At 40.3% G+C, this 14,798-nt stretch overlaps 1 protein-coding gene across 9 annotated transcripts in view; it reads right to left on the bottom strand.

Annotated features, from left to right (window-relative positions):
* Nucleotides 1–13,805, bottom strand: part of LOC127185693 (holocytochrome c-type synthase) — a 40,939-nt gene extending 27,134 nt beyond the window's left edge. For 5 of the 9 annotated variants that reach the window (XR_007830207.1, XR_007830206.1, XR_007830208.1 and 2 more), the window contains exons 1-6: nt 13,618–13,803; nt 10,771–10,922; nt 10,314–10,462; nt 5,950–6,069; nt 3,232–3,318; nt 2,667–2,726 (exon numbers count right to left, since the gene is read on the bottom strand). Coding sequence is in view for 6 of the 9 variants with exons in the window: in XM_051142191.1 (XP_050998148.1) it covers nt 2,667–2,726; nt 3,232–3,318; nt 5,950–6,069; nt 10,314–10,462; nt 10,771–10,922; nt 13,618–13,729 (680 nt within the window). In the remaining 3 variants the exon portion in view is untranslated. Of the gene's footprint in view, nt 1–1,472; nt 1,809–1,828; nt 2,727–3,231; nt 3,319–5,949; nt 6,070–10,313; nt 10,463–10,770; nt 10,923–13,617 lie in introns of those variants that run through there. The other 4 variants (XM_051142190.1, XM_051142189.1, XM_051142188.1 and 1 more) reach the window with 4 other exon arrangements.
* Nucleotides 13,806–14,798: the final 993 nt, after the last annotated feature.

Below are 14,798 nucleotides of genomic sequence, written 5' to 3'. Positions count from 1 at the left end.
CTAGACCGACCTGAGGAATGGAGGTAGCTGCCTAGAAAAAACAAAAACAAAAAACAAAAACAAAAACAAAAACTAGAGACTGCTATAGTCTCTCTCCAAGGCTATCTGTTCCTTTTTCTTAATATTATATGTCCTTACTGATTTAAAAGATGAATACACATCAATCTTAGGTTTATGTAAGGAAAAATGATGTCACACTGCTCTAAAAAGCCAATCTCCTTGAAAGTGGGGATGCCACAGGAGAACTGATGTCAAAGGGTAAATCGGCCTAAGAGATATGTTCTGTTGGTCAATGAGGTTGGGCAGAGAGACAGACATGCAAGCCATATGCCTCCCAAAGGCTTTTGTATGCTGAGTTGAGGTGTCACTACTTTGGTAGCTGGCTTACCACTCTAAACATGAGAAATTTTCATTGGGGACAGGTGGTTGTCACACTTAATGCAAGGTGACAGGGGACTTACAGATGACATGTCAGCCTAGTTAGATCCCAGAAACTCAAAGGCTACAGTTAATATGATTAGAAGTTTGAAGTGTCCATCCCCTATGGACAGGAAGGATAAGAAAAAAAACAAAAACAAAAACAAAAACAAAAAATACACTCTCAACAAATGTAAAAACCCAGCTACAAGATGCCTAGGGTATACAAAACTTTAAAATTAAATGGGAGTTTAGGTAAAGCATATGTCTTTTCTTTTCCTTAGGGAAACTGGCCTGTCTCTAAACTGGCTGCATTCTCAGGGGAAACAGGTAGCGGCCTAGTCTATACAGCAGGGCCTAGAGAAGGACATTTAGAACTAGACAATCTTTTTTGACATCAATTAGACAATGATTGTATGTTCTTTGGTAATGGTAATATACTTGCTCTTTGAAAAAGGTCAAAATGAAAGAGACCTGGATGAAAGAGAGACTGCTAACTTAAGTCAGTCTATACTTATATGAATTCAAACTGCAGAACAAGCAGGTAACTTATATTGCTAATCCCACTACATGGGGACAGCTCTGAGACTGGCTGAGACATGAGTGTCTATGTAAGTCCATGCCAATGCTTCTTGTTATTTCCAGAATCATTGTGACTTACTATTAGGTGTCACTCTTCGTACAGCATAAATGAAGATTTACAGAAAATACCACCATAATAACTATAGGCCTGATAATAAAGATTATTAGACAATACTAATAAATTAACAACATTTGTGTCTGAAAAAAATAAGTAACTATAAAATCACCGTGAGAAGTTTCAGAACCTTTTAACTGTCAGCTTTATTTTAGAAATACAAATATTTTCACATGTTGGATTTTTGAAGCATCATACAACAAAGACATCTACATCAAGTTAGTAACTCAAAGACACCAAACTCTGTCTACTAATTTAACACTACAGTATTTAGGATGAATTAAATTTCTTTCATTTATCAACACTTAAGAAAAACCAGTTATTTCTAACATGCTTCTATAATTAAAATTAAAACCAGTTTTCTTTTGTTTTTTTTGAGGCAGGGTTTCGCTGGCTGTCCTGGAACTTACTATGTAGATCCACCTGCCTTTGACATCTAAGTGCTGGGATTAAAGGTGTGTGCCACCACAGCCCAGCAAAACAACCAGTTTTCAACAGCAAACTTAGCACTTGCTTAAAATAAACATCAAACTGATGGCGAATTGATGCAAACATTGTAAAGCTGAGAAAAATGCACTTCCTGTGAATTCCAACGTTTATCCAAATAGAATCCTATTTGTCAAAGGAACACTACTGGCACTGTGACTGGAGCCAGGCTTTCAAGGTTCACATTAGGCCTACTAGTGGCAAACTCCTGGTAGGAGGGTGGAATGAGATAGGATAACAAGATAATTTGTTAACTTCCAGGGACAGTGAGACCAACTTTTCATTAATAGTTACATATTAGAACAGAAATGAAAGTCCAAGTATTTTTAAATTTGTATGTATCGCTGAGTTGAAACTTCTATCAAGGTCAAGTATGTAAACTACACTTAGACATGTCAGGCTTTGCAGAGCACATTTAGGATATACTTTTGAATTTTGTTCAGGGTTGCTAATTAGACTGTAGGGATTTAAAAAATATTGGTTACTTTTAAAACAATAAGTGCTTCTTATTCATAACAAATATAGTTAAAATATTTGGCAGGTAAAAGCATCATACTTTCATATTCTATATCTCAAATACTCCTGAGAAAACAGTAAGGATAAAAACTGCTTTTTATGCTTTTTAAAAAGCTCTTTTTTCAGAGGTTGCTCAGACTGTCTACAGAAAATAACATGAAATACTGTAGTTAATGGGAATACTAAGGGATGGCTTCCCACTTATTGGAAATGGAAAAAACTTAAAATGACCTATCAACTGCAATGGAAAATGTGACTCAAAAATTAATGAAGCATGGTGTCTTTGCTAAATCAAAGCTCAAGTACGATTATCCACTTGGAAAGTACCTTCACCGACATTATGAGTGCAGAAAATAATTTAACGTCTTTCTCAGAAAAAAAAAATCAGGTTTTCATTAAAAAAAATAGTGGTTACGAAGTCCAGCGCCACCAAGCAACCTTCATTCTGTCCCATACTGCTGAGAAAGAATCAAAGGCAGGACGGACATCCAGGACGGTGAACTGGTAGTCTTTGTTGACCTCACCGCCATCATAGTAATCGATCACATACCTAACTTCTGTGCCACAGCGATTGATGATCCAGTCATGGCGATCAAAAGGCAACTCATACCTGGGATGAAAACATAATAGTGAGCGCTAAAATGCTGGTCTACATTTAGTCTTAAGTATAAGCAGAAAGACAGACCAAAAACAGCACATACTCACATGCCTGCTCTTATATGCAAATGCCTAGCAGGGGAGATGAGACTTAAACAAATCAGTTTATGGAGCTTAAAGGATGTAGTGCTTAAGAACTCTGATGAGTCTATATCAGATCATCTGTCTATAAAGGAATAAGTTCATGGGAAAGAGTCCCAGGCCAAGAAAGCTAGCTAGGAAGCTGGAGAATTGAAATGTGCTAAATAGCTGAATTACACTGGACAGGGAAACAAGAAGCTTACAACTCCATCCTCATAATTCTGCCCATCTATGAGTAAACTCAAGGAGATAAAGAAATGTAAGGTAGATATTGACATTTTAGAAGATGGAACTGCTTTTCTTACGTGCTGGTTTTGGTGGTAAGATGCTGACCATGGTGAAAGAAATGGCAACAGCAGGTCTACATTGACACTTACCCCATCCAGTAACGAATTCTTGCCCTTGGTGAATACTCTCTTGCTTTGCCTCCAAATCGGACCAATGATGGGCCACAAGGACACTCACTGAAAATGCCCAAAATAAGAGAAGTCTATTAAAATATTTTCTTTCATTTGACAGGATATTGATTTAATTTTTTTAGTAATGTCTTTTTTCCTGTGTTTATTTGCAATAACTATCACATTTATAAAGAATAGTAACTTCTAATCGAGTTCAAATAGATTGGCACAGGCACATTTTCAGAAAAAGTGTTCTGTATTGTGTGATTTCTTTCTTTTTTGCATAGGGCCGCTAGAGTTTCTCCAGAGAAACAGAAATTGCTACACAGTCAGCCCTCTGGGTCTATGGATTCCATTTTTACAGATTCAACTTAAAATACTTGGAATACTATCTGAGACTGGGGATTCAGCCTAGCTAATATGGTACTTATCTACCATGCATAAAGCTCTGGGTTCAATGCTTACTACCACATAAGTCAGGTACTGTAATGTATGTACGTAATTTTAGAACTTGGGAGGTGAAGGTAAGAAGTTCAACAATTTCCTTAGGTTACACAGAGGTCAGCCCGGGCTACATTAGACTGCCTCAAAAACAAACAAACCAGTAACAAACATAAAACTCTGCATTTACACTGAGCATATTTTATTTTCATACTTTTTCATTGTTCCTTAAATAAAACAGTATAACAACTGTATACAAAATTGCTTTTTGTCATTGTCTAAAATATGTAAGATTGTCCACACACTGTATGTATAAAATGCAATGAAATTATAATAGAAGGGACTTTCACCATCCCTGGCTTTTGTTATCTTTGGATGTCCTGGGATCAATACAAGAACACTATCAGAGAACTTTGTTGTTTCATTTCAACCAAGTAACAAACTTTTTGAACAAAAATAAGAATGTGGGCTGATTTCCAGGAACTAGATATACATAATGCTGAACTTTTTTGTTTATTTAAGTAAAATAAAGGCCCTTAGGGGCCTGACCTCTACTGGCACCAACAACAGGCTGCACATGAAAGACAAAGCTGCTTCCCTGATAGGGGTTGGAAGGATAGTCATTAAGACAGGAGCCACTTGTGTTGCTAGCTGTTCCCATTGGTAAGACAAGCTCTATTCCAACCATGTAAGGGAGAAGAGAATCCATATGCAGGGTATAACAGGCTGACTGTGAACTATTGACTTTCTAGTATCTCTTCTCAAGAGGGTCCCAGGGAAAGCAGTAAACTCAACGTAAGTAACTTTTGTTTTGGAGACATTAGTGGGGGCTTTTATGGTATAGCTAATTTTGCCAGAAATCTGCAAAATGACTAGTAGTGTTGAAACTGATGAGCTAAAATTCCTGTTGCTTTTACTTCTTTGCTTTTAAAAATCACACTACAAGTTACAAGCAGGTGGCTTTAATTAGAGTACATTTTAAACCTAGGTTATAATAGCAAGTTACAGATCCAAGTTAGCAAGCCAGGACTTTCTTCTAGGTCAGGAGTTACCGAGAGGAAAGTATACCCATCCTACACCTGGGATCCAGCTAGGGACACTCAAGTAGTGCCAATACTGAAATGCTCAATGCAAATACCAAAATCAGTGAGACTATGCACCTTAAAAATAAAGCAGTAAATGGCCTTTCTCCAAGAAACGTATTAATCATGCCTTGGAAGGAATTTTAAATGTAAACCAGATTACTAAAGGACATGTTTTTTTGTGAAGATAATCCCACCCCTTCACTTCTGGAGGAGGAGGTCTAAAACCAGCAGTAACATATCATTCCAGAAACATTAAGCCTAGGACGTGTTCTGGACTGGGTCACACATTCTGTAAACCAGCCTAATATGCAGAGCTGCAACAAATCTGCCAGGTGATGTAAGAAAACAAAAAACCACTGTTTTTTTTTCCTTTTTCTTTTCTTTTCTTTTTTTTTTTTTGGTTTTTCGAGACAGGGTTTCTCTGTGTAGCCTTGGCTGTCCTGGACTTACTTTATAGAGCAGGCTAGCCTCAAACTCACAAAGATCGGAGTGCCTCTGCCTCCCAAGTGCTGGAACTAAAGGCATGTGCAACCACTGCTCTTTCAATTCACCTGTTCTCTCTCAGAAAAGGGCCCCATGTTAGATAGACCTTTAATGTCAGTCCCTACAGGGATTCTAAATACCGCTGAAAGAACAAAACCGTGCTCTGCTTTCAATGAGTGACCTACCATACCTCTTCCATTGAGAGATGGGGGTCTCCATGTCCCCCTTGAGTCTGGCTAGGCTTGGGATACCTGAGTCCTCCTAGCTAAATCAGAAAAGGAGATTTGGCTTCTGTCTAGTACTTTTGAGAACTCAGCTTCTGGAATCTAGCCACTGTGATGTAAGACAGCCAAAACAACCACATTCAGAAGTTGTGAGCAGGTACCTCTCATCAGATGGGTAAATGCCCATGCCTTCAGAAAACTCTAGCCCACAGCTCTGCAGCAGCCATTTCTGACCATGGCCTGAGCATCTGAGAGATCAGTCAACATGGAACAGAGCTGAGCCATCTTTGCTCCAAATTCACTTAAGAGCTCAGTGAGTAAGGGAGGGTAGTTTGTTCTACAAGGATGATCCCTGCTACACAAATGAGTAACAATTTATTATTAAAATGTTAACACTGTAGGAAGGCTGATAGGACATAAAAATGATGATGGAACTTCTTTTAAAAGATTTTAAACATACTTACCGAGCATGAAGGGCTTCCCACTTCAAAATCTCCTTCCAAGCTTGCTCATTATTCTGATTGTGAATTCTAATGATATTATACATATCTTTCTGACTAATATCATCATCCTTCCACTTCCACCTAAGAAAGAACACACAGTAAAACTTCACAATTATTGGCTGAATAAAAAAATTACTCTATGCATACATAAAATATACCTTAAAAATGTATTTTATTAATTTATTCATATTACATCTCAATTATTATCCCATCCCTTGTATCCTCTCATTCTTCCCTCCCTCCCATTTTCCCCTTACTCCCCTCCCCTATGAATGTGACTAAGGGGGGACCTCCTCCCCCTGTATATGCTCATAGGGTATCAAGTCTCTTCTTGGTAGCCTGCTATCCTTCCTCTGAGTGCCACCAGGCCTCCTCATCCAGGGGACATGGTCTAATATGGGGCACCAGAGTTCGTTTGAAATCAGACTCCACTCTGCACTCAACTGTGGAGAATGTGCTGTCCATTGGCTAGATCTGGGTGGGGGTTCAAAGTTTACTGCATGTATTGTCCTTCGCTGGTGCCATAGTTTGAGCAGGACCCCTGGGCCCAGATCTGCCCATCATAATGTTCTTCTTATAGGTTTCTAGGACCTTCTGGATCCTTCTATTTCCCCATTTTCCCATGCTTCTCTCACCTAGAGTCCCAATAGGATGTCCTCCTCTCTGTCCCACTTTCCTGGTAAGTGAAGAGTTTCGTGGGACATGCCCCTTGGGCTAGTATGCAGATATAAGTGAGTATATACCACTTGAGTCTTTCTGCTTCTGGGTTAACTCACTCATTATGATCATTTCTAGTTCAAGCCATTTGTCCACAAATTTTGGGAATTCTTTGTTTTTAATAGCTGAGTAGTATTCCATAGTGTATATGTACCACAGTTTCTTTATCCACTCTTCTACTGAGGGACACTTAGGCTGTTTCCAGGTTCTGGCTATTATGAATAAGGCTGCTATGAACATGGTTGAGCAAATTTTCTTGTTGTGTGCTGGAGCATCTTCTGGGTATATTCCAAGGAGTGGAATAGCTGGGTCTTGAGGAAGCCCTATTCCCATTTTTCTGAGATAGCACCAGATAGATTTCCAAAGTGGCTGTACTAGTTTGCATTCCCACCAGCAATGAAGGAGTGTTCCTCTCTCTCCACATCCTCGCCAGCATGTGGTGTCACTTGAATTTTTGATCTTAGCCATTTGATCTTAGGGTGTAAGATGGAATCTCAGAGTTGTTTTGATTTGCATTTCCCAGATGACTAAGGAGGTTGAGCATTTCTTTAAGTGTTTCTCAGCCATCTGATATTCCTCTGTTGAGAATTCTCTGTTTAGCTCCCATCCCCATTTCTCAATTGGGTTATTTGGTTTGGTGGTGTTTAGCTTCTTGAGTTCTTTATATATTTTGGATATTAGACCTTTGTCAGATGCAGGGTTGGTGAAGATCTTTTCCCAGTCTGTAGGCCATCGCTTCATTCTCTTGACAGTGTCTCCTGCCTTACAGAAGCTTCTCAGCCTCATGAGGTCCCATTTATTAATTGTTGACCTTAAGGCCTGGGCTGTTGGAGTTCTGTTCAGGAAGTTGTCTCCTGTGCCAATGTGTTCCAGGCTCTTCCTCACTTTTTCTTCTAACTCATTTAGTGGTTTTATGTTGAGGTCTTTAATCCACTTGGATTTGAGTTTTGTGCAAGGTGACAAATATGGGTCCAGTTGCATTTTTTTACACATAGACCTCCAGTTAGACCAGCACCATTTGTTGAAGATGCTATCCTTTTTCCATTGAATGTATTTGGCTTCTTTGTCAAAAATCAAGTGACCATATGTGTGTGGATTCATATCTGGGTCTTCGATTCGATTCCACTGATCAACCAGCCTGTTGTTGTACCAGTACCATGCTGTTTTAATTACTGTTGCTTTATAGTACAGCTTGAGATCAGGTATGGAGATTCCTCCAGAGGACCTTTTATTGTACAAGATTGTTTTAGCTATTCTGGGATTTTTGTTTTTCCATATGAAGCTGAGAATTGAACTTCCAATGTTGTTTAAAAATTGTGTAGGTATTTTGATAGGGATTGCATTAAATCAGTAAATTGCTTTTGGTAAGATGGGTATTTTTACTATGTTAATTCTCCCAATCCAGGAGCAAGGAAGATCATTCCATGTTCTCATGTCAACTTCAATCTCTTTCTTCAGAGCTTTGAAAATTTTTTTTCAAACAAGTCCTTCACTTGCTTGGTTAGAGTAACTTCTAAATATTTTATATTGCTTGTGGCTAACGGGAAGGGTGTAATTTTCCTAATTTCTTCCTCTGCATGTTTGTCATTTGTATATAGGAAGGCTACTGACTTTTTTTGAGAAAATATACACTTTTTATAAAAGCTTACATACACTGAAACTAAAGACTGAATGTTCATTTTAATCTTATTTCATGGAATACCCAAAAGCCATGCTCACAGAACCATCCATTTTTAAAGTGGCATATTCAGTTAGTACCACTGATAAATTATTTGGCAAATTTTTCTAGGCATTTTATGTAACTTTTTCCCCCTAAAAATACAAATGCAAGGAAAAAAAATACAAATGCTGTGAGACATGAGCAAAAGTCATTGTCCTGCTCAGGCAGATCTCATCCAGTCAGCTGCAGCCCTTTGATAAACAAATAGAATTCTTACATGTTTGCTGAAGCTATAACATTAGGCTTTAGTTTAACTTGAATTTAATTATCAGGTCTTTCTGGATTTTGAGCTTCCCAATTTTCAAACCTTTCACCACCAGCTCTCCTGCTTCTCAGGCCTCAGATGACTACCCATAGCACTGGCTTACCCAGGTCTCCCACTTGCTGGTTGCATGTCTTGGGACTTGCTGCTGGCTTCCATGACAATGGGAATCACTTCCTTTATAACAAATATCTTCCTGACCACCCCTAATTCCATGCCCTGTCAGTTCTATTTTTCTAGAAAACCCTGATCTTAAATATTGGTCTTAAACTTACATTCTGAAAACTCTGAAAAAAATTTTTTGTATTTTTTAAAATTTTATTAATTCATTCAGATTACAACTCAATTGTTATCCTATCACTTATATCCTCCCTCCCTCCCGCTTTCACCCTATTCTCCTCCCCTAGGTCTATGACCGAGGGGGACCTCCTCCCCCACTATATGGTCAAAGGCTATCAAGTCTCATCTTGGCAGCCTGATTATTCTTTCTTTGAGTGCCACCAGGCCTCCCCACCAAGGAGGTCAACTATGGAGCACCAGAGTTCATGTCAGAGTCAATCCCCACTCTCCACATAACTGTGGAGAATGTCCTGTCTATTGGGTAGATCAGAGTAGGGATTCTATGTTTACTATTGTATTGTCCTTGGTTAGTGCAATAGTTTGAGCAGATACCCCTGGGCCACAATCCACCTATCACGATGTTCTTCTTGTAGGTTTCTAGGACCCTCTGGGTCCTTCTATTTCCCTTACCTGGAGTCTCAGTAGGATGTCCTCACATCTATCCCAATCTCCTGGTAAGTGAAGACTTTCGTGGGGCATGCCTTTTGGGCTAGTGCCCCAATTGTAAGTGAATATATACCATGTGAGTCTTTCTGCTTCTGGGTTAACTCACTCAGTATGATCATTTCTAGTCCCATCCATTTGTCCACAAATTTTGGGAATTCCTTGTTTTTAATAGCTGAGTAGTATTCCATAGTGTAAATGTACCACAGTTTCTTTATCCATTCTTCAACTGAGGGACATTTAGGCTGTTTCCAGGTTCCGGCTATTATGAATAAGGCTGTTATGAACATGGTTGAGCATATGTCCTTGTTATGTGGTGGAGCATTTTCTGGGTATATTCCAAGGCTGAAAATTCTTTTATAAATTGCTTAACTCACTAAAAATTATGATTTGGAGATTTAAAAAAAAAAAAAAACTAACTTTTATGGTGGGGCATGGTGGTACATACCTTTAATCCCAGTACTCGGGAGGCAGAGGCAGGTGGATCACTGTGAGTTCAAGGCCAGCCTGGTCTAGAAAGTGAGTCCAGGACAGCCAGGGCTACACAGAGAACTCCTGTCTCAAAAAAACAAAAACAAAAAACCCGAACTAACTTTTAAGCCAGGCATGATGGCGCAACCCTGTAATCCCAGCACTTTGAGAGGCAGAGGCAGGGGGAATCTCAGTGAGTTCGAGGCCAGCCTGGTCTACAAAGTGAGTCTAGGACAGCAAAGACTACACAGAGAATCCCTGTCTCAAAAGAACCAAAACAAAACAAAACAAAAAAAAACCAAACTCCCCTAACGATTAATTCTGAGATAAATGTGGCAAACACACTGCCTTCTAAATAACATGTTCACTCACCCTTTCCGTAGCATGGCATTCCAGAACATCTGTTCAGAAGGGTAAACCCACTTTTTCTCAGAGTCTGCTCTTGGAATTGATGATTCCTCTCTTGAAGTAGACAAAGAAAATGGCTGATCTGGGGATGGTGTCTGATTAGGTGGTGGCATCTAAATAAAATCAATGTATGTTGCCTGAATATTGGTGGTATGATTTACACTACAAAATTATAAGTACATTCTGGAAAGCAATATACACCATATAAAAAGCACAAGTTCCCTTTAAATGAATGATATCAGAGTTTCACATCCCTGATATGTTTTGGTCCTACTACTTTCTTTGGTTGTTGCCACCATAAAATAACCAACAAGAAATTTAGAAAAGGTTTATTCTAGTTTATAGTCTGAGGAGACAGTTGACCATGGTAGAAAATGCATAGATGCATAGAATGCCCTAGGAAGACATGAGAGCAGATTACCAGGTTTGAAGGATCAAGGTTCTCCTTATTCTTAGCTGCAGCCCCAGTAACAGGGCATTCCACGTACTCATAGGCCCGGTCTTGGTGGGCAGGCACAGTGTGTGCTTTTTTCTCAGTTGTTGGAGCAGATGCTGATGCGGTCACTGGACAGCCTGAAATAATCAAGTATTAAAACATTGTTACTGCTGAGGTACTATACCAGCAGTAGAAGGGGGTCCTTCTTAGTTGAGACCTTAAAGAGCTAAAGTTCTGACCAACACAATTGGAAAAATAAGTTTCTTCTACTTAAAGATGCCAAAAATTAAAGTTAGCTAACTTTTTAAAATCCTAAAGAGGAAAAGATACTATAAATGTACTTTCCTTTTAAAAGAGAAAACAAGGAGAAGGAAGAGGAAGAGCAGAACCAAGGTGAGGGCTGGCCACATTTCACTAGGTCTCTCTGATTTCCAGCCATTAATTCCAGACAAGTCTGGGCTGAATGAGGCAGCAGCCACTGTCAAAGCATCTATTATTGATACACTCCCACAAACATTGGGTACAGGAGCAGAAAAGGAAATTTTATAGCAATGCAAAGAAAAATGTATAATTCATGTTTTTTTCTAGGACTCAAGTAAGACACAAAAAAATTATCACTCATCTGAGGTGCTAGTTCTTGTCAGCAGATAAAGTTTATTTGTTTTTGTTTTTTTTTTTGTTTTTTTTTTTGTTTTGTTTTTCAAGACAGAGTTGCTCTGTGTAGCCTTGGCTGTCCTGGACTCACTTTGTAGACCAGGCTGTCCTTGAACTCAGAGATCTGCTTGCCTCTGCCTTCCAGAGCACTGGGATTAAAGGCGTGCGCCACCACGCCCAGACAAAAGGCATTTTTTTAGAGAAAATGCCCCAAAATAGACTCATACTTCTAGTCAATACCCAACCTCCCGGGGGATGATCCAGGCAAGTGTGGGAACTGAGAAGCTTGTCTAAGCATCACGTGAATGGGAAGATACTTTAAACATCTGTGTCTCAGAATAACAGCCACTTCTGTCATGAAATGCTTCCTCATACCAGGCACCAGGAAGAAATAAATATACCGAATGCTAATATATAGAAAAGACAAGTATCTTTTTACTTCCTCAGCCTCTCCTCCCAGGCCTTCATTTCCCAAGACCCCATGCAGCTGTTCACTTTAAAGGTGAATATACAACTGCTATACCTCCCTCTGTATCATTAAAAACACCAATCTTCCCAGAGCATTGATCCCAGGAGGCTATTAAAAGAAAAATAGAGTTATATTTTCCATATTATATAACCAGATGGCCCTTTAGTCTCCTAAATACTCACATTCTTCACTATCACAAATAAACCAGGATAACAACTCTTTAAAACAGATAGACTAAAAATCATAAAGAGAACTACTTGAGGACAGAAGCTTGGAGCAAAAAGGTACATATACTTTATCTGATTTGTCTTAAGTCCTAGGAGAAATTTTGGAAGACCATGGATCTGTCCTTGTCCAAGGTCACAGAATTTTCACCACTTACTATCTAAATGACTTGACGCATATGAGCCTTAGTTTCCTTGACTATAAAACAGGCAGAAAATCTTCCACACAGGTTTATAAAGGTGATAATGTAAGCTCTATTGGACAAAGAATTTTTTTTAGCTTTTCCAAGACAGGGTTTTTCTGTGTAGCCTTCCGTGTCTTGGACTCACTTTGTAGACCAGGCTGGCCTTGAACGCACAAAGATCTGCCTGCCTCTGTCTCGCAAGTGCTGGGATTACAGGAGTGCACCGCCATGCCCAGCTTAGGCAAAGGATTTTTGTCTACTATGTGAGCTGCTATTTATCTCTTGGTGAAGAAACAAAACCCAGCAATGCTAGTCACAGGATAAGTGATGACCTCTTGGGAGAGGGCTGGGTAACAAAAAGAAATAATGACAACGACGACACTGCAAGCATGAGCATGCAATACACATGTGCATACAGTAAACATACAACATTGCCTCAGTCTGAACTATCTAAAGCAGACACGCACTAATTAAAGAAATGTTTTGTTTCCAACACAGCACTGACATAATGGTCTATAAATTCACTTGGTGAGGCTTATTTGACTTAGATAAAGACCACAACAGACACGGGAGTAGTTTATTGAAACAGACAGCTAGACTGAAGTTTACTCAGCTCTGGCGTTCTTGTTATTTATGGACCAAAGACTCCATATCTGAGGCTGTATGTTGTTTAGCACTGTCTTACGTCCCACCCCACTATATGCCAGAAGTACCGTTTCCTCTCAGTTGTGAAAACCCAAAATATTTATCAACCTGGGTAAATCTCTTGAATCAACCCCACGGATGAGAGCCACTGAAGTAGGCACAGGTAAACGTAGGAGAGACATGGCTGATTTATGGAATAATTGCTAAGTCTTCATACATGGTCTCAGTTAATCAGCACCATAATCCTGTGGAAACAATATTACACTTAAATATGACTGAGTCGGGCATAAACAAGTTGTTTGTGACAATGTCTAATGAGCAGCAAAATTAGGGCCAGTCCCAGAGTACCTTACTCCCAGCCTTACAAGCCTCACCAGCAAACTATAAGCCTGGTCTTTTAGGACAGTGGTTTTCAACCTGTGTCGCCACCCCTCTGACAAACCTCTATCTCCAAAACTATTTATAACACATATTTATATACGATTCATAACAGCAAAATTACAGGTATGAAGTAGAAACAAAAATAATTTTGTGGTTGGGGGGTCACCACAATACAAGGAACTGTGCTAAGGGGTCCGCAGCGTTAGGAAGGTTGAGAGCCAATACTGTAGAGTCATTATCCTTCATATAATTTTATAGACAACAGACAAATTACCTTTCTTTTGCCCTTCATGCATTGGGCATCCTGAAGGGAGTGAAGCAGGCGGATGAGCTGACGCATTTGAGGTGTTTACTGCAACAGCAGGAGTGGATGCTGAGGAACCCATGGCTGAAATCACAGGGATGGCTCCCAATCTAAAATTTTCAACTGCCAAAGCAACAAGTCAGAGACGAAAACGTGGAGATCAAACAATCAGACCATCCCCTTGTTATTCTGAACCTGGCTGGCTTTGCTTCTTCGTCCCCATCCCATGGGAAAGTACAAGGTAGGACATTTGCTTCCCCTTTGAGAAAATACCATGAAACCTATGCCACTGTTTGGGGACACATCTCAGGGAGACTGGAAACAGGTAAGATAAAACCATGTCATGGAAACGGGTTGGGGTTCCAGGGGGAGTGACAGGGGCCAGAGAGGGGAAATACTGAAGCAGACTCGACCCCTTGCCCCCAGAGGCCCCAGGTCTCAGAGAAGACAGGGAAGTTCAAAAAAAGAGTGTCACCAAAATGGGAGGCGGTGAAGGACAAGGCACCATCAGTCTTGCCCATCTGTCTATGCGTGTCCCACCTGAACCAGTCCGCGGTCCCCCCAGTCCACCAGCCTAACCTGCACGCCGTTCCGTATCCGACTCTCCCCTCCTACTGTCCTGCAGGGCCCGGACCGCGTCAAACCGCCAAGCCGAAATTCGCTGCGGCGACCAACTGCGTCTGCAGCTATCCTCACACGGGGTCACCGCTAACGCCCGGGTCACAACCAGCGGTTCCCTGAGCCCTCACTTCCTTTTCCGAGGGCGGGACTTCCGGAGGCTGAGGCGAGGAATTCCTGTCAGTCCCGGATGGCCAATCACACCCCTTCCGCGCTGAAGCCTATAGCGTTAGGGCTTTCTCTCCGTCCCCGCCTCTAGGGGCTGGGCAATGTTTTCAGCTCAGCCAGAAGCTGCTCAGTGTGAGCCAGATGGAAGGACCTTGCTGTGTGTGAGTCATACAGCAGAGAGGTCGCTTTGGAGAAGTTGTCGACTTGCTGTGTTTTTCAGTTATCATTTTAAGTTCTTAAAAAATAAATTTCTGTTTTTTCAACGAACAAATGATGTTTGTGCTGCTTTATGGAATATGATACTAAAGGTTAATATATGCACTTACACTTTCTGTGCCTAGTCCTTTCAGGACTCTAGCAGCTAT

This window comes from Acomys russatus, chromosome X, assembly GCF_903995435.1.
Source record: "Acomys russatus chromosome X, mAcoRus1.1, whole genome shotgun sequence".
NCBI classification, from domain to species: Eukaryota; Metazoa; Chordata; class Mammalia; order Rodentia; family Muridae; genus Acomys; species Acomys russatus.
The sequence above is the reverse complement of the archived record's forward strand: the minus strand, read 5'-3'. Positions and strand labels throughout refer to the sequence as shown.